At 40.3% G+C, this 18,560-nt stretch overlaps 1 protein-coding gene across 3 annotated transcripts in view; it reads right to left on the reverse strand.

The window, feature by feature from the left end:
* aggf1 (angiogenic factor with G patch and FHA domains 1) overlaps positions 1 to 18,560 on the reverse strand; it is a 110,221-nt gene that overhangs the window by 49,572 nt on the left and 42,089 nt on the right. For all 3 annotated transcript variants that reach the window (XM_068029487.1, XM_068029489.1, XM_068029488.1), the window contains one exon: positions 14,656 to 14,995. In XM_068029487.1, coding sequence (XP_067885588.1) covers positions 14,656 to 14,995 — 340 coding nt within the window. The remainder of the gene's footprint in view (positions 1 to 14,655; positions 14,996 to 18,560) is intronic.

Raw genomic sequence — 18,560 nt, forward strand, 5'->3', positions numbered from 1 at the left:
GCCATTTGGAAATCCAAATGCACATCTACTAGTTCCCCTTTATTTCCCATACTAGTTACATTCTCAAAGAACACTAATAAGTTTGTCAAACATGATTTCCCTTTCATAAAACTACATTGACTAGCTCTAATCATGCAATGCTTTAAGTGCATTACGACTTCCTTAATAATAGATTCCAGCACTTTCCCAATGATTTTTCTCTCTCCCTCCTTTCTTGAATAGCGGTGTTACATTTGCCAACTTCCAATCTGCTGGGATAGTTCCAGAATTTAGAGAATTTTGGAAAACCATAGCCAGCATCCACTATCTCTGCAGCTATCTCTTTTAGAACCCTAGGATGTAGGCCATCAGGTCATGGGGATTTGTTGGATTTTAGTCCCTTGCGTTTCTCCAGTACTTTTTGTCTGCTGATGTTACTTAATTTTCTCTCTCATTAGCCCTTAGGTTACCCTCTATTTCTGATATGTAACCTGCGTCTTCTACTGTGAAGACAGCACAAAATAATTGTTCAATGTCTCTGCCATTTCCTTATACCCCATGATAATTTCTCCTGTCTCTGCTTCTAAGGGACCAATGTTTACTTTAGTTACTCTCTCCCTTGTTATATACTTGTAAAAGCTCTTAGGTAGGGAGTTTCAGGATTTTGATCCAGTGATGATTCAGGAACGGCAATATATTTCCAAGTCAGGATGGTGTGTGATTTGGAGGGGATCTTGCAGGTGGTGGTGTACTCATGCACCTGTTGCCTTCTAGGTGGTAGAGTTCAGAGGTTTGGGAAATGCAGTTGCAAAAGCCTTGGTGGGTTGCTGCAATGTCATTTTGTGCAGTAGTCGAAAGAGTGCGTGTTTAAGGTGGTGGATGGGTGTCAATCAAATGGGTTGTTTGGTCTTGAATGGTGTTGAGCTTCTTGAGTGTTGTTTGAGCTACACTCATCTAGGTAAGTGGATTATATTCTATCATACTCCTGACTTGGGCCTTGTAGATGATGTTACCACCGAAGCAGGAGGAGTGCACTGTCTTTTCCAGTTCCACTTCACCAAGGTTACAACATATATTTAAATGTTTAGCCAGTTACCGATACAATCATATACTCTGCTCCTTATCCCAGGATAAAATACACCAACCTTTAATGAGCAACAAAATTATCAGTTTATTATAAGACAAGACTTATCCAGGAAAGAAGCAAAGCATTAATACACAGATTGAAATAACAACGTTCCCTTTTTAAATACCCAACATGCGCACACACATGTACAGGTACAAGAAAAAAAAATTCTCTTTTACAAAAAAGAATACGTTAGCCAAATACTTGTTAATTCTTGATGGAAAAAGATGAGATATGTTGTTTCCCAAACTGGCATACAGCCTGGCATCTGAGTACAGGTAGACAGGTCATTGGGTTCTTTTCTGAAGCAGTTCTTTTCAGGAGGCATCGAGAATTAATCTTTCCAGGAGAAATGTGGCATCAGGGTTTCAGACATTACACTCGATATGCAGGGTTTCAGAGAGACAGGAGGGCGACGCGAGCTGGGTACTTCTCTCTTGGCAGGTTGATCTCCAACTAACTCAAAACAGCCCACAACCCAACCAGAAAGTCAAAACAGTATCCCAAAAGCAACCTCCATGCCATCATATATCTTGACATGTCACTTCTTTTGTAAAGATCTTCCCCAATTCACCAAGGTTTCTGTTCTTTATTAAGCTTAAGGCAGGTGACTGCCAGTAAAAAGTTTTTGCAAAAACCTCTCAGTGACCCGTCAAAAAGACACATCCATGGAATCTTTTCACTTATCCCAAATAAACCAATGTCCATAATTCTAAAATACGAATCCTAAATTTTTTTTTAATAAAAATAGAAGCACTTTGATAACACCTCCATCCTTGGAGGAATGAAACACCATTTTCAAATGCATTACAAAGTATGGAAAAACAGACGATGAAAAAAATATTAAAACACATTTACACACTCACTCATTCACTCTCTACCTGTAACTAACACAGTTCAGCTTTGTACCATCTTTGCACTCAGATAACTCAAAGCAAAGTTAAATCTGAGACAAAGCATCCGCAATTATATCATGTTGCCCCGTAATGTGGATAAGTTTTAAGTGATAAGGTAAACTCCATCAGAATAGTCTGGCATTCTGGTTTTTGAACTTTTCCACAAAGGCTAGGGGGTTATGATAAGTATATACCAGTGTCTCTCTGTTGTCATGGTGGACATAGACTTCAAAATGCTTAAGAGCTAGTAATAAGCCCAGGGTTTCTTTTGCCACTGTCCAGCATCTCTTTTGGTGTTGATTGAGCTTTTTGGAAAAGTATCCCACTGGCCATTCTATGCCCGATTTATCATTTTGTAATATGACTGCACCAGCCCCCAGGTCACTAGCATCAATTGCTACCTTGAAGAGCTTAGTGAAATTTGGAGCAGCCAACACTGGTTCATTAATCAAAATTGCTTTTAGCCTCTCAAAAGATGTTCGGCACTCCCCTGACCACACTACCTTGATTTTCTTTTTTTGAAGCAAATCTGTTAGTGGAGTAGCTATAGTACTAAAATTTGGTACAAACTTGCAGTAGAAACCATACCCCCCCAAAAACCTCATGATTTCTTGCTTAGTCTGAAGGGTAGGGAACTCCACCAATGCTTGCATTTTTGCTGTTCTTGACAACACTTGTCCTTGCCCTACTACATGCCTGAAGTAGGTTAGTCTCGCTTTTGCAAATTCACTTTTGACAACATTTATCACTAAATCAGCCAATTGTAATTTTCTAAACAGAGCTTATAGTTGGTCCAAGCAGTCCTTCCAAGTGTCGTTGTATACCAGATAAATCAGACAGTTAGGAACATTGGCTACCACTTGGTTCATTAGTCTCTGAAAAGTGGCTGGGGCATATTGCAGCCCGAATGGCATCACTTGGCATTGGAAAAGACTGTCAGGTTTGACATAGGCCGATATTTATTTACCTCAGGGTGTTAGAGGAACCTGCCAGTCTCCCTTTAACAAATCTATTTTTGTAAGAAACATGGCACTGCCCACTCTGTCAATACAGACTTCCAAGAAAGGAATTGGGTAGGAGTCTGCCTTTGTTACTGCATTAACTTTTCTGTAGTCTATGCAGAATATCGTTGAACTGTCAGGTTTAGGGGAGCACTGGGGAACTCCAGCTGCTTTGACTGGTTTCAATTAGATGGTTTTCCAACATGTATTGAATTTCTGCTTTCACCTGGGTCTGTTTCTCTGGACTTAAGCGATAAGGATGCCGTTTTATAGGAAAAAGGATTCCCCTACATCCACATAACGTATGGCTAAGGTTGTCCATCCTGGTTTGTCCCTACATAATCCTCTAAATGCTGTGAGTAGCCTTATGTTTTTTCGTTGTTCTGCATCTAAATATGAAAGCATAGTGTCCAATCTCCCTAACAATTCAGTATTAGCTAACCGGATAGTCGGAGGTGCAAATTGCGAATTGTCTCGGCCTCCTTCTGCCTCATCCTCGCTATCCCTTTCATCCTTCACTGTCCTTACTACTTGACATATCTGTGCTTGTTATCCTCCTCCCGGCGATGATATTGTTTCAACATATTGAAATAATTTAGCCAATTCCTTTTCCAGCCATCTGGGGTGTAAATCAAATAATTTACTTTACCAATTCTTTTGACCACTTTATATGGACCACTGAACTGTGCTTTCAGTGGTTCATCCTGTAATGGCAGTAATATTAACACCTCATCCCCTGGTTGAAATGTTCGGGTTTTGGCATGCTTGTCTGCCCATTTCTTCATGGTTGTTTGGGAAACTTTAAGGTGTTACCAAGTCGCTTCAGGAAAACGGATACATAATCGAACACGGAAGATTCGTCCCTCTGTTCTAAAAACATTTCTTTGATTAGTTTTAGAGGACCTCTTATCTCATGTCGATAAACTAACTCAAAAGGACTAAAACTGGTAGACACATTAGGTTAATCCCTAGTGGAAAACAAAAGAAATTCCAGCCCTTTATCCCAATCATAGGGATATTTATGACATCGCTTTAAGGGTCTGATGGTACTGTTCTAAAGCCCCTAGTCACTGTGGGTGGTATGCTGAAGACTTTAACAGTGTTATATCCAAATTACCCTTAACTTTCCAAAAAAATTTAGACATAAAATTGGAACCTTAATCTGACTGAATCTCAATTGGTAATCCATAACTAGTGAAGAACTGGGTTAACATCTCTACCATGATAAAAGCAACATATTGCAGATGCTGGAAATCTGAAATAAAAACAAAAAGTGCTGGAAATACTCAGTAGGTCTGGCAGCATCTGTGGAGAAAGAAGCTGAGTTAATGTTTCAGTTCTGATGAAAGGTCACGGACCTGAAAGGTTAACTTTGCTTCTGTCTCCACAGATGTTGCCAGACCTGCTGAGTACTTCCAGCACTTTTTGTTTTTATTAACTTCTCTACCATTACTTTAGCAGAAATTGTTCTCAAGGGAATGGTCTCTGGGAATCTAGAATTGATGTCCTGTTTGTGTTTTCGGTAAAGATAATATACAGTCTATCAACACCCTACTAAATGGTTCACCAAAAACTGGTATGGGAATTAGAGGTGCCCGTTTTATGGCAGGTTGTGGTTTTCCCACAATCTGGCACGATTGGCATATTTTACAAAACTGCACCATGTCCTTGGAAAGACCTGGAACAGTAAAAATGTCAACCTATACATGATTGGGTCTTCTGGATCCCCATATGCCCCGCCATAGGAATTTCATGGGTGAGCCTTAATACTTCCCGGTGATACTGAGGCGGTACCACCATTTGGTGAATTACCGTCCGCAGGTCTGTGAGGAGGTCTCACCAAAATCCCATTTTTAATATAGTAGCCTTCTGGAACTCCCTTTGTCTCAACTTCAGTTAGAGCCGGTTGTGCCACTTCATTTAACTCTGGATCTGTTGCTGAGCCTTGATCCGAGAAGACTTATTGAACATTTCCTTTGGATTATCCATATCCTCAAAGAAAGTTTCAGATACTCGGCGATCTGTGGTGCCAATTTTACCTCTGACAATGGAACTTGTTTAGCCATTGCTCGGATCACTACACATGAAGGAAAAATTCCTGAAACATTTTCCTGCAACTGTTCTGTCGCTTTAACTTCTGTTATGACCAGGTCAGAAAGAGGTCTAGGGTTCCTCTCAGCTTTCACCTGGTCTTACTGTAACAGGGTTTAATTTTAAACACACTGTTTTTAGCTCCCCCATGGTGAATCCTTGTTCACTGCTTTCCAATTATCAGGCAAAGAAACCAGCACAAACAGGCTTTCTTAGGTTTAAAGAAGAAAAGTTGTAAGTTATTAAACTTAAACTCTAATTTGGTTAACGCCTATGGATACATGCCACGCCCCACACCAGCATGTATACGCGATACACACATGCAAATAGAGACAGAAAAGAGAAGAAAAATAGGGCGGCACAGTGGTTAGCACCGCAGCCTCACAGCTCCAGTGACCCGGGTTCAATTCTGGGTACTGCCTGTGTGGAGTTTGCAAGTTCTCCCTGTGTCTGCGTGGGTTTCCTCCGGGTGCTCCGGTTTCCTCCCACATGCCAAAGACTTGCAGGTTGATAGGTAAATTGGCCATTATAAATTGCCCCGAGTATAGGTAGGTGGTAGGGAATATAGGGACAGGTGGGGATTGTGGTAGGAATATGGGATTAGTGTAGGATTAGTATAAATGGGTGGTTGATGGTCGGCACAGACTCGGTGGGCCGAAGGGCCTGTTTCAGTGCTGTATCTCTAAACTAAACTAATAAAGCGGAATGGTTTGAGGCAATATCTGAAGAGTTGTTGTTACAGTTCTTTGAGCTCACTGTAGCATCCTTGATTGCAGGTAGATCTTGCTTTTCGTTGGGGCTCAGCATTCTTCTTGAACCTTGTTCACTGTAGGAGACTTTTCTCTCTTGGGGTTCATGTGTCTTCAGTGGATTCAGAGGCTTGTGAGAGACAGGAGCAGACAGGAGAGAGAGATCTTCTCAGTCCAGCAGCAAACAGATTTCTGCCCAAACTGTTAGTACAAATTCAAAAAACTCAGGTTGCCCAGCAGGTTAGTCATGTGACTAGCTGGTTTGACCATGTCAGTTTGTGCATTCGGCCATCTTAGCAGTCAACCTGGAATGCAAGCTCCCCCACCTTCAACGTCTGGTGATCAAAAGTCCATTGTGGGTTGAATGTGTCAGGGAATGGCTGCTTTGTCCTTCCAAACACTATGTTAATATGCAAATATCTTTTCCAGCCACGGCTGATCTGTTTAACAAGTCCTTTCTTAACTCCAGTAACAGTTTAAAATTAATGTTCATGACAAAATTCATGTGCCTCATTCTTGGCAGGTGGGGGCCTAGCATGACACTTCGCTGGTCTTTCTATGACTACTGGAGAAGCTACTACCTTTGCTCCGGCCAAATCATTCTCCAGGAGTAGGTCAATTCCGTCTACAAGCAAATTATGGACAACTCCAACAGTTATCATTCCAGACATTAGGTCACACTCCAGGTGCACCCGATACAAGGATACAGGTATATAACTTCCCACCGATACCATTCACTCAAACCTTGGCATTCAGTGCACTCTCTGGTCGAAAAGTTATGCCTTTTCCCAGCAAGAGAGTTTGGGTTTCTCCTATATTCCCAAGTATAACTACTTAGGTTTACCTGCCTCACTTAAGGGATAAGGAGTCACCTTTCCTTTTGAAAAGCATTCCCTGTAACTCTCAGGTATCTTGTTCATGTCCCCCACACTCACAGCAGTTTTTGTACTTGGCCTTACAGCTGCAGTCAGAGCTACAGCTTGCTATGTAGTACTCTCGGTCAGGGCCCCTTTCTCTGCATTAGCCTTGTGTACCCCAATAAGTCTCATGGGTTTACCCTGCAACTTCCAGCATTATGCACGAAGGTATCCGACCTCGTGGCAATGGTAACACTTAGGCTTTTGGACCTCGCTTCCACCCTCAGCATCTTCCTTTCTGGCCTGAGGAAGAGAGCCCGGGGTGCTCCCAGCTGTCCCTTCTTGTCCCCAACTACTTGCCTTCCTTTCACCCTCCCACCTTCTATCCTTCTCGGGTTTGTGGGGGTGACAGACAAAGGGTTTGGGCTTGTAAACAAGCTCGTAAGCAATCAGCAATCTCAACTGTCGTCCGGCTGTTGAAACCTTCTGGTTCTCTACATGGGTTCTTACTAACAGAGGGAATGAATTTTTAAATTCTTCCAGAATTATTTCCCCAAGGTCTCATACGTGACATCTACCTTTAGTGCCCACATCCAATGATCAAAGTAAATTTGTTTCACCCTCTCAAAGTCTACCCAGGCTGTCTCCGGAGGTTCTGTAATTTCTGCCAGTAAGCTTCAGGGACTAACTCAAAAGCAGCAAGAGGAGCCTTTTTTACCATCTCATAATCTGCAGAAGCCTCCTCAGAAAGAATAGCATAAACTTCATAAACTCTGCCCATCAACCTGCTTTGCATAAGCAGTGTCCAGCTTTCCTTCAGCCATTTCATCTGTCTAGCTATCTTTTCAAAAGAAATGAAAAATGCCTCTAAATCCCTTTCCTCAAACTTCAGGAGGGCTTGCACAAATTTAAACAGCACTCCACTGGGTCCTGGGCTGGAATCAGATCTTTCCTCACCAGAATTTTCTTGGAGTCAAGGCCACTTCCTTTGTCTTAGTTCCAGCATTTTAAATTCGAATTCCCTTCATTCTATTTCCTGAGGCTCTGCTTGCTCCCTTTGAAATTGTAGTTCAAGTTTTCTTTATATTTCTTTTTCCTGTTCAAGCTTTTTCATTTCCAATTGCAACTGAATCCTAGCTAATTCAACTGAACTACCATCTGGATCGCCTTTTCCTTCTTCCAATTTCAAATACTGTGCTATTACTTCAATTATGTCTGCTTTCTTAGCTCCTGGTTTTAACTCTAACCCCAATTTTGCTACTAATGCTATTTAGCTTAACCTTGGCTAAGTTTTTCAAATCACTCAGGGATAAGTCCTCCTTCTCCAGAAAGGTCGTAGCAACTAACAAATCCATTCCGGTAAACTTTACTCTAATGCACAAGAAGCCTGGTTTTTCCTTTTCCTCTTTTCAATTATTATTACCCTACTTACAATTGCACGACATCGGCTTTGGATTATCCAGAACAGAGCCCCCAAATATATGTTACGACCGAGGCGGGAGGAGTACACTGTCTTTTCTAGTTCCACTTCTCCACAGGTGACAACATATATTTAAATATTTACTCCGTTACCGATACAGTTGATCATATGCTCTACTCTTCATAAAAAAAATACACCACCAGGTTTCTTAAATAAACAAAATTATCAGATTATAAAACAAGACTTATCCAAGAAAGTAGCAAAGTATTAACACAGATTGAAATATGAAAGTTCCGTTTTTTTTAATACCCAACATGCACGCGTGTGCGCACACACACACACAGGTTCAAGAAAAATAAAGAAATTTTCTCTGCAGAGTTCTTTTACAGAAAAAAGACCAAACAAAATACTCTGGCCAAATACCTGTTCATTTTTGATGAAAAAGGATGAGATACATTGTGTCCCAAAATGGCATACAGCCTGGTATTCGAGTCCACATAGACAGGTCACTGGGATCTTTTCTGAAGCAGTTCTTTTAAGGTGGCGGAGAGAATTAATCTGGCAGGCTTTCCAGGAGAAATGTGGCATCAGGGGTTTAAGATATCACACTCGATACGCAGGGTTTCACAGAGACAGGAGGGAGGCGGCGAGCTGGGTACTTCTCTCTTGGCAGGTTGATCTCCAACTAACTCGAAATAGTCCACAACCCAACCAGAAAGTCAAAACAATACCTCAAAAGCAACCTCCTAACCATCTTAAATCTTGACAAGTCATTCCTCTTGTAAACATCTTCCCCAAGTCAACCAAGGTTTCCGTTGTTTATTGAGCTTAAGGCAGGTGACTTCCAGTAAAGGCTGTTTTCAAACAAGACCTTTCAGTGACCCTCATTAAATCCATGAAATCTTTTGACTTATCCCAAATAAACCAACGTCCATAATTCTAAAATACGAATCCTCAAAAAAATATTTTTAAAAATAGAAGCACTTTCATAAAAATGGTGGAAAGAGGTTGGTGAGTCAGGAGTTGAGTCACTCGCATACCCAGCCTCTGACCTGCTCCTGTAGCCAAGTATTTACATGGCTGGTCCAATTTCATCATATGATTTGGTGATAAACTGTTGCTGAAACCACAATGGCTAACATACAGCAAGGATATGCACAAGTATACAGAGGCTTTAGCCAGAATATAGAGAAGCAGAGTTAATGTTTCAGGCTTGTGACCTTTCATCAGAACTGGCAAAGGTTAGAAATGTAATAGATTTTAAGCAAGTGAAGTGGGGGTGAACTCCGATGCAGGCCCGGGGAACAGCGCCTCGTTTTCCGATTGCGAACGCTGCAGCCTACCGGACTCAACATTGAAAATAATGGTTTTGGAGCATGACTGGCCTTTTTCATTATTGTTTTGTTTTATTTTCGGCCATGTGCCTGTCTTAAACTTGATTTTCCATGTTTGTGTTTTTGGACGGAGCGGTCTGTTGGTCTATCATTGACACACTCTCTGGACTCATGCCTTATATTTCACCGCACCATTTGCACTCCCTTTACCTTTGTCCTGACATCTTTGTCGTTTGATCTCTCCTGCCCTCTGCCCTGTCGCACGGCTTCCCTTTTGTTCTCTTTTCCCCCCTTCCCCCCCCACCCCCCCCCGCCCCCACTTCGCTTGCTTGGAGCCTATTGCATTTCTGGCCTTTGCCGGTTCTGGTGGACGGTCACGGACCTGAAGCATTGACTCTGCTTCTCTCTCAACAGATGCTGCCAAACCTGCTGAGTATTTCCAGCACTGTCTGTTTTTATTTCAGATTTCCAGCATCCATAGCATTTTGCTTTTAACAAAGCTGTGGGATTGGCTCCCTGCATTTACTTAAGCAGGAGAACTTAACCTGTTGGTGGCTTCATAGAGCTGCAGCTTTATGAGTGTAAAATGCTATCCATCGCTTGAATAGTATGCTGTTTACAGCAAACTGAGAGAGGCATGAGAATCTACCATCAGCCACACTCCTCTAGGACACAAGGTTCACTTAAATGGGATTGGCTGTACAGTTACTCAGAGCATGATGGTTCCAGCCAAACACTTCCATTGTTTTATTCCTAACAGGTGCATTGACCAGTTTCTTTACTGACGCCAAGTAACTTGCAAGAATTTACCATGAACGGTACTAGACTGGTGAAAACATCAAGTAATACAACTGCCCAAGTGGGATTTGCAGCTCCTTGTGTTTATTTTATTTTCAGAAAATAGCTAAAGGTTCTGGTCTTAACAAACAGAATTCAATGATATTTGGCAGCCGCAGCAGTGTGAACAGCCCTTGTTTGGAGAGTCTGAGGTTTTGCGATGGTGTCTGCCTGCAGTGCAGTAAGGAAATGAGAGTCACTTCAGCTCTCAGCTCTTTCCAGGGGCTCAGGTGATAAAGGAAACAACTTGTAAAGAAGGCAAAACAAAATTAATAACTATTTGTTTGCATACTTCCTTTTAAAACCTTCCAAAATTGGCATTTTTCACATGTGAACCCTTGCACAGTATTTCTCTACCCGAGATCAGCAGAGATTAGTTAAGACATTGAACCTGGGATCACCTTGGTCTGTATAACTCTGTACAACTGAAGTGTCCAACCTACAACCCTGAAGGGATGTCCTAGTAATCCAACTCCTGAGGCGCAAGCACCTCATTCCTGCAGTGCTGGCCATCTTTATGTCTTTGACACCATAGGTTTGTGCCATGGAGACTGAGGGCCATATATAATGTTTAAATCCTTGCTCAGTTTCATTTATGATCATCTCAAGTTGGTGACTCTAACATACGTCTCGGCATTTGGATCAGGATTTATCCTAATGAGCCAATAGGGCTAATTAATGGCGCTTTCCAAACTCCACAACCAACATTTTACAAACAGGAGGTAGGAAAGTAGCAAGCGACATTAGAAGGCAGGTGAAACCAAGGTGAGCATCAACGAGGTTTAGAATGCAGAATCATATCAAGAAGATAAGGTTAAGGGCACTTTACCTGAATGCACAAAGCATTTGCAACAAGGCAGGTGATGAATTAAAGGCACAAATAGAGGTAGATGGGTATGATCTAATTGCCATTATGGACACGTGGCTACAGGGTGACCAAGACTGGGAACTGAATATTCAAGGATATACGACATTTAGGAAGGACAGGTAAAAGGGAAAAGGAGGTGGCGTTGCACTGATAGTAAGGGATAGGATCAGTACATTAGTAAAGGAGGATCTCAGATCGGAAGAACAAAATGTGGAATCTGTTTGGGTGAAGCTAAGAAACAGCAAGGGGCAGCAAACATTGGGAGGAGATTTTTATAGGCCACTAAATAGTAGTGGTAGTGGGGTATGGTATTAATCAGGAGATTAGAGAAGCATGTAGCATGGGTAATACAGTAATTATGGGTGATTTCAATCTCCACATAGACTAGGTAAACCTAATGAGCACTAATGCTGTGGAGAACGAGTTTCTGGAGTGTATTAGGGATGGTTTTCTAGAGCAGTATGTTGAGGAACCAACTAGAGAGCAGGCTATTTTAGATCTAGTATTATGTAATGAGAAAGGGATAATTGATAATCTTGTTGTAAAAGAACCTTTAGGGATGAGTGACCATACTATGATAAAATGTTATATTATGATTGAAAGTGAGGTAGTTCAATCTGAGGCCAGGGTGTTAAATTTGAACAAAGGCAATTATGAAGGTATGAGGGGCAAATTGGCTGAGGTGGATTGGGAAAATACATTAAAAGGTATGATAGTGCATAGACAATGGAAAGTCTTCAAAGAATTATTACATAGTTTACAGCAACTATGCATTCCTTCAAGGCACAAAACCCCCAAAAGTAAAGGCAGTCAACTGTGGCTAACAAAGGAAGTTAAGGATTGTATAAGATTAAAAGAAAAGGCCTATAAAGTTGCCAGAAATAGTAGTAAACCTGAGGATTTGGAGGATTTTTGAATACAGCAAAGGAGGACCAAGAAACTGATAAAAAGAGAATAGAATTTGAATGTAAACTAGCAAAAAACACAATGGCGCAGTGGTTAGCACTGTAGCCTCACAGCTCCAGTGACCCAGGTTCAATTCTGGGTACTGCCTGTGTGGAGTTTGCAAGTTCTCCCTGTGACCGTGTGGGTTTCCACTGGGTGCTCCGGTTTCCTCCCACAGCCAAAGACTTGCAGGTTAATAGGTAAATTGACCATTGTAAATTGCCCCAAGTGTAGGTAGGTGGTAGGAGAATTGAAGGAAGGTGGGGATGTGGTAGGGAATATGGAATTAATGTGGGATTAGTATAAATGGGTGGTTGTGGGTCGGCACAGTCGGTGGGCCGAAGGGCCTGTTTCAGTGCTGTGTCTCTAAATAAATAAAAAAAATTTTAAATGTGAAAGATTCAGCTACCATCTAATGGAGAAAATTTTCTAACCTGAGAATGATCACAAACCAATCATATTAATATTGAAATCTAAAAACATGGATGCACTGTGAAATAGATATTCTGCTTACACTTCAAGATGTTTACATCTACAGTTTTTAAAATTTTAAGAAAAACCCTTACAATAGCCAATAGTCTATTATAACCTCCAGTATAAGTGATTAAGACAGCTCAATTTCCTTGAAGATTTGTATGCTTATGTGAACCCTACTGTCCAGAACCTACCAGGAAATGAAAATTGCCCAGAACAAATGAAGATTCAAGTACGGTAAATGAAGCATGCAGTCTGATTCCGATTGTGGATTACTTCATGGAAGGCTGCCCAGAAAAGAATGAACTAGACTGTGAAAACAGAAGTATCACTACAAGATGGATTGGTCTAGAAACAGAGCATCCAGGGATTCCTTCATCAAAATGACGCAGATGCTCGGAGAAGTACTCACTGTGCATCGAAGTATTGGGAAATATTGAGAAAATATTTGATAAGCCATCGTGGTTTGCCTTGAATACAACTTAAATTTGTACAGAACTGTTTTGAAATCCTTTGAGGTAAGCTGACATCTGATTGGGCTCATGAACCCATCTGCTTAATCTGGCACAAAGCTGGGAATGATCTACCCAAATGGAAAGGTACCACTTTCTTTCATTGTAAAATACTTCTTGCATTTCATAGATAAACACAGTTGACTCACACCATGCCACGTGACTTTGCAGATAGGATTGCTGACTCCATTTGGACCTTTTCCTGGAGGTTTCATCAAATGATCTCCTACCTCCAACCAGTCAAACAGCCTTTTTTCCATCTCCAATATTTGAACACCTTTGTTTAATGGTTGTAAAAAGAAAATGAAAATAAAACTTTCTTTGATGCCCAAATGATTTTTTTCTCCTCAGTTACTCAGAGTAATGTTCAGGAGATTAAACTTGAATTTCAGAAGACTCCAGCACAATTCTAGAGGGTTGACAACCCTAATTATGGAACACCTGAAATCAATATTAGTATATTATGTATTACCAGATCATAATTTTCTGGTCTGAATTTTATTATGTTTCCAAAGCAATAGTGATTTGCTCACATGACAAGTAACAGAAAGGTAGAGATAGTAGTGCAAACTACAAAGAACGTGCTCAGAAAGTTGACTCAAACTGGCTTTTCTTTTTAAACATAGATCTGTCGCACTGACAAACAGATACAGCCATGTAGAAGAGTTAATGGGCATGAAGTTAAGAATTACTCGACCAGTGCTTCCAGAAACTCTCAACCCTGCATGGCCATAACAAGCAAGTTTCAGAAAAAGGGAGAAAGCACAAAAGACATGTCAAATTGGAGACTTCAATTCATTACAGAGCAAGAAGTAACAATAAAGATCAAATGTGGATAGCAGATACAAGTACAGTGAAATACAAGTCAGCTACACTTTGATCATTTGTTGAGACACAATGGTTCAGTGAAACTGAAGAAGCATCGTTTTGTGCTTGTGACAGAATTAGAGACTGTTAGAAGTCAACACTCCTTGCAAAGGGGCAGTAAAATCAACCGAGATCACCAGTATACAGCCACACTAAGTGCATGAGGTTGTTCTAAGAGACTGCCTTAACAACCTGCAAGACTGAATAATTTTCAAGCACAAAACAAATATGTAGACTTATCTGTACATATATTCAGTGAACATGCAAGGATATGGGCAAAGAACCAGCAACCTTGGTAATACATTTAATATTTTGAATTTTAGAACACTGGAAATAAATTTTTAAAAACACAATAATTGTGTTTGTTTAAATATTGTTTCAGATAAAGGCAGGCAGCTAGCATGTTATTTAAATTACAGGCCTGTCCTAATTTTTTATGCTAATTCAGAGGGGCCAGGATACATGGGGCGGCACTGCCTACTCCAGACAGTAGAGTAAGGAACAAACTAGCTTAGAGCTGCATCTGCCAAATAGGTGGAAAACCACTATTTAAAAATTCACTTTTTCATTACTATGTGATTAAAAGAACCCACACTGCCCAAGCATGCATCAAAATCTGTATAATTGCGTGATTTTTGCATTTGTTATATAAATCCAAACTGTATTACTGAATACAACATAAAGTAAAATCTTACTCACCTTCTTCTTTCTCACTTTCATCGTCTTCATCTTCACTTGACTCTTCTTCTAACTCTTCACCTATACAATGATCTTCTTTGTCTGAGTCTGTAATTTCTCCTTCTTCTGGTTCACTTCCAAATCCGGCCTCTTCCTTCTCTTCCAATTTCACTTCAACAACCTCTTCATCTTGGATATGTATGTCTACATTTGGACTCAGTTCATTGGATGAATCCTGATCAACATTCTCCATTTTTTTTCTCTTTCGTTTGTTTGCTGGTTCTTCTGACGATACCTCGCTCTCTTCTGGGTTGCAGGAACTGCAATTACTTGAAGCTTTCGGTATTTCAGCTTCAGTATCCTTAGAGGAAATAATACAAATATCAAATCTCAAGAGCCTGTCTTGAAAGTGTTTTACGGCATTTGTCAATGACAAATGGAACTTCAAAACTTTCATATGTCCCTGATCTTTGGATTCTTTATGTGCAGCAGTGAAAATTTTAAGAAAGTGATGTGAAGTGTTTTGTGTACAATGTAAAAAAAAATCTCTTTAGGCCTGTATCAGTAGCCCAATCATTGCATATCTTCAACTGCTGCTATTTGGATTACGGGATTATATGTGATAAGATTTCAAAAATAAAGATTGATACACACCACTAATATCGGCACCACATCCACCATAAACATTCACTCCCTTCACCACTGACATGCAGTGGCAGCAGTGTGTACCATTTACAAGATGCACTGCAGCAACTTGCCAAGCCTCCATCGAGAGCACCTTCCAAATCCACGACCTCTACCATCTAGAAGGAGCGCAACTGGCACATGGGTACACCATTGACAAGTTCTCCTCCAAATCGCACACCATCCTGACTTGGAACTATATCGCCGTTCCTTCACTGTTGATGGGTAAAAATCCTAGAACTCCCTCCTTAACTGCACTGTGGGTGTTCCTACACCACATGGACTGCAGCGGTTCAGGAAGGTGGCTCACCACCACCTTCTCAAGGGCAACTAGGGATGGGCAATAAATGCTTGCCTTGCCAGCGACACCAACATCCCATGAAATTAATTCAAAGAATTGAAAACCACATGATTGACAGTGAAATCGAACACAAAAGAAATTTTCATCAGCATAAAAGTCGCAAGAAAAAATACAGCTCAGTGATGTTCGAAAACCTTTATTGCTAATTATTGGATTAACTAGGTTCTTTAAAAAAATTAATCTAACAAGTATTACTATTGGCTTTTTATAGGTCAGAAAGCTTGGGGTGTAAGTTCATGGGTTATGCATGCTTCATCAGCCAATTACATGATTATATGACCCAATTTGTTTGCTTGACTGTTCTAGAAGTATTCTTAGAACAGTGAGCATTTGCTGCGTGTGTGGAAAGAATAGTGAATGGTTAAATATCAGGATGCATTGAATTCATGAAAATAAACCAAGAAAATTATGTGGTATTTTCTATTAATATACCCAAACAATAATACACAGATAAAAATGAAATATTCAGCAATATTGATGACACTGCCTGACTTGCTGTGCACTTCCAGCATTGTTTTTATGCACAGATACATGTTCTGTATAGATCTCACTTTCATTCTGATTTATTTAAAATTAAAAGGCAATTTGATTTGTAATACAGATCTGCTTAGACGTGCAGTTGGAGGGATCAAGGCTAGTGTTGACCACAAGAGCATTACCATTAGCCTCAGTTTGTGATACAATGGCAATATAAGGTAACTGACAACTTTAAAAAGTGTGAATATATAATTTAAACAGATTTTTCTTTTTAATAGAAACAAAATTTAGGGACACCACATGACAGCTTGATCTGGCCTTTTTAAACCTTGGTAACCCACTGATATCTAATTTTAAACAAGGGTAGCACAGCTAATAACTTAATTACAGTATATAGTACAAGATGGACCAGGACCTACAAATGAAGAGAATGAGGACGATGTAAGAATGAAAGGATGCAGTGGAAGGTACTAGTCTGGTCTGGTCCAACTTGAATAAGTGCTTTCCTTCCTCAATAATATAATTCCTTCAGCTACTTCAGTGATGATTAGGTACCACCATGTAAATAATTTATTAGACAATATCTAACAGAGCTAAAGCAAAATACTGCAGATACCGGTTTCCTCCCACATGCCAAAGACTTGCACGTTGATAGGTAAATTGGCCATTATAAATTGCCCCTAGTATAGGTAGGTAGTAGGGAAATATAGGGACAGGTGGGGATGTGGTAGGAATATGGAATTAGTGTAGGATTGGGGGTGGTTGATGGTCGGCACAGACCGAAGGGCCTGTTTCAGTGCTGTATCTCTAAATAAAATTAAAAAAAATACCAGAAATCAAATAAAAAATGCTGGAAACACTCAGGAGGCCCAATCACTATGTGTTAAGTTTAAACTCAAGGTGGTTTTCTGTGAAAGACCTGTTGTCCAATAAATATTGCCCACCCCCTCCATCCAGCTGAAACTCCACTGTGCAATATATCACTTAGATTCTCCTCCTCCATAAAGTGCGATCTGAACAATTTTTAAGACCATTGAGCTTTATATAATTTATAGTCCATTTTGTTTTTAAAACCACCTCAGTGAGGGCTCCAAATTATTCTCTGGAGAGGCCTTTAATAATTCTGCCTCTTTGCCACAAAGTATTTTCATTTCATGAGGCCATGTTATTTGCATGAATTAAATTTTTAGTTTTTTTTGTACCACACCAAGATTTCAATGCTGAACTTAAAATAAAGGACAGCAAACAATCAATAATCAATGGATAATCAAAGACAGCATTAGATACCTCTTCAAGACATCTCTTGATTAAGTATTATAATATTAAAAGGTTCACTATATTTGGGTCTTATTTGACATATATAATTTATGGCTTAGCTTCATCATTACCCACTGTAGGACACTGCAGCAGAAACCTATTTTTTTGGCATTAATCTACCTGTTGCTGATTCTGACCATCCCAAAGAAGAAATCTTCAATTTAGCCATTGATTGTGTCATTTGCAGCACCTGGGGACAGGAGGAACAGAATCTAATGAGTAGTTGGACAATAAAAATGGCCCTGGCAGAGCATTAGTGTATTAACGCTCATTGCCACAGAACAGTGCAACACGGATCCCAATCCAGCTAAATTAAAAAATAATAAAAAGGGACAAGTCACATCTCGACAGGCCTGGCATCTCCTGGTACCCGGCTACAGGAAGCACTGGTGTGGGCTGGAAGTTATGCATCTATCCTTACCTGCAAAAATGCCATACCAAGCAAACCAAGAAAATGGGATAAAGCTATGGGGAAAAAGATGGAAATGTACCCACAAATAACCCCCTTAAAAATTAAAAAGATGAACGGTCATTGCCATTCAAATTTCTGTTTAATATTAATGATTTTATGTGGCATGCACATAAATCATGTACATAAGTCATTGGCCGCTCTTTTACCCACTATGACTCATGGCAAAATATTGCCCCATCAAGGTGTTTTTGAAGACTGATAGGTGAAGAACTGAAATATATTTTTACTAGTTCCTGCTGGCCATAAAGTTGTAAAGTTCAAAAAATCATTCTGCAAAACAGAATTGTAACCTTGTTCAATGGAGGTTTGAAGAGTGATTTGGTTACAGTTGATTATGCAACAGGATACATTGCTCTGGCTCACCTAATTTTGTCCTCACTTGGAGTACAACAGCTCTGTATTCTGCACTATATCCTCAGGTCTGGAAATAGCATTATGATGAGTTGTCACCTGATATCTACAAAGAAGTTGGAAAAGCTAGCAGAAAATGTTGCAGACAGGCAGCTTTAATAAACAATGTCGATGGAAGAAAATGGAGTGCACATTGTGCCATCTAGGTAATGCAGGGTGACAGGTGTAAACCACATTCATCCGCAATCCTTAAAGGTTGCTTTA

Source organism: Heterodontus francisci, chromosome 4 (genome assembly GCF_036365525.1).
Source record: "Heterodontus francisci isolate sHetFra1 chromosome 4, sHetFra1.hap1, whole genome shotgun sequence".
NCBI classification, from domain to species: Eukaryota; Metazoa; Chordata; class Chondrichthyes; order Heterodontiformes; family Heterodontidae; genus Heterodontus; species Heterodontus francisci.